General features: G+C 65.9%; 1 protein-coding gene across 1 annotated transcript in view; it reads right to left on the reverse strand.

The window, feature by feature from the left end:
• Positions 1–253: 253 nt before the first annotated feature.
• Positions 254–340, reverse strand: part of ARTN (artemin) — a gene marked incomplete at its 5' end in the record, with an annotated part of 448 nt that continues 361 nt past the window's right edge. Inside the window, one exon of the mRNA XM_008935064.1 lies at positions 254–340. This exon is cut by the window's right edge and continues 4 nt beyond it. Coding sequence (XP_008933312.1) covers positions 254–340 — 87 coding nt within the window.

Genomic DNA, 340 nt, shown 5'->3' on the forward strand with positions numbered 1-340 from the left:
CCAGCTGAGCTGGGGTGCACTGGGGCAGGACCCCACGTAGCTTGTGGCACCAGCTGCTTGGCACTGAGTTGGAGGGGGCTTAGCCGCCCATCCCCCAGTCACTGCTCCATCTTGCCTTGGTCCCTCGTGGCCATGTAAAACTGGGGGCACTGGCCTCTGCCAGACCCTTCCTCCGAGCGCTGATGCCACTGTGTGAGGCAAGCCGGGGTCTGCCAGCATGCGTCAAGCCAGGGCCGAGCCGGCGGCCCCCTCCTCAGCCGATACAGCTGCACTCAGCCGCTGAGAGCTTCTCCACCGTCTGCCACGTGGTACGCCAGTCACTGAAGGGGCCGGCCCCATA

Source organism: Merops nubicus, unplaced genomic scaffold (assembly GCF_000691845.1).
Source record: "Merops nubicus isolate BGI_N331 unplaced genomic scaffold, ASM69184v1 scaffold32712, whole genome shotgun sequence".
NCBI classification, from domain to species: domain Eukaryota; kingdom Metazoa; phylum Chordata; class Aves; order Coraciiformes; family Meropidae; genus Merops; species Merops nubicus.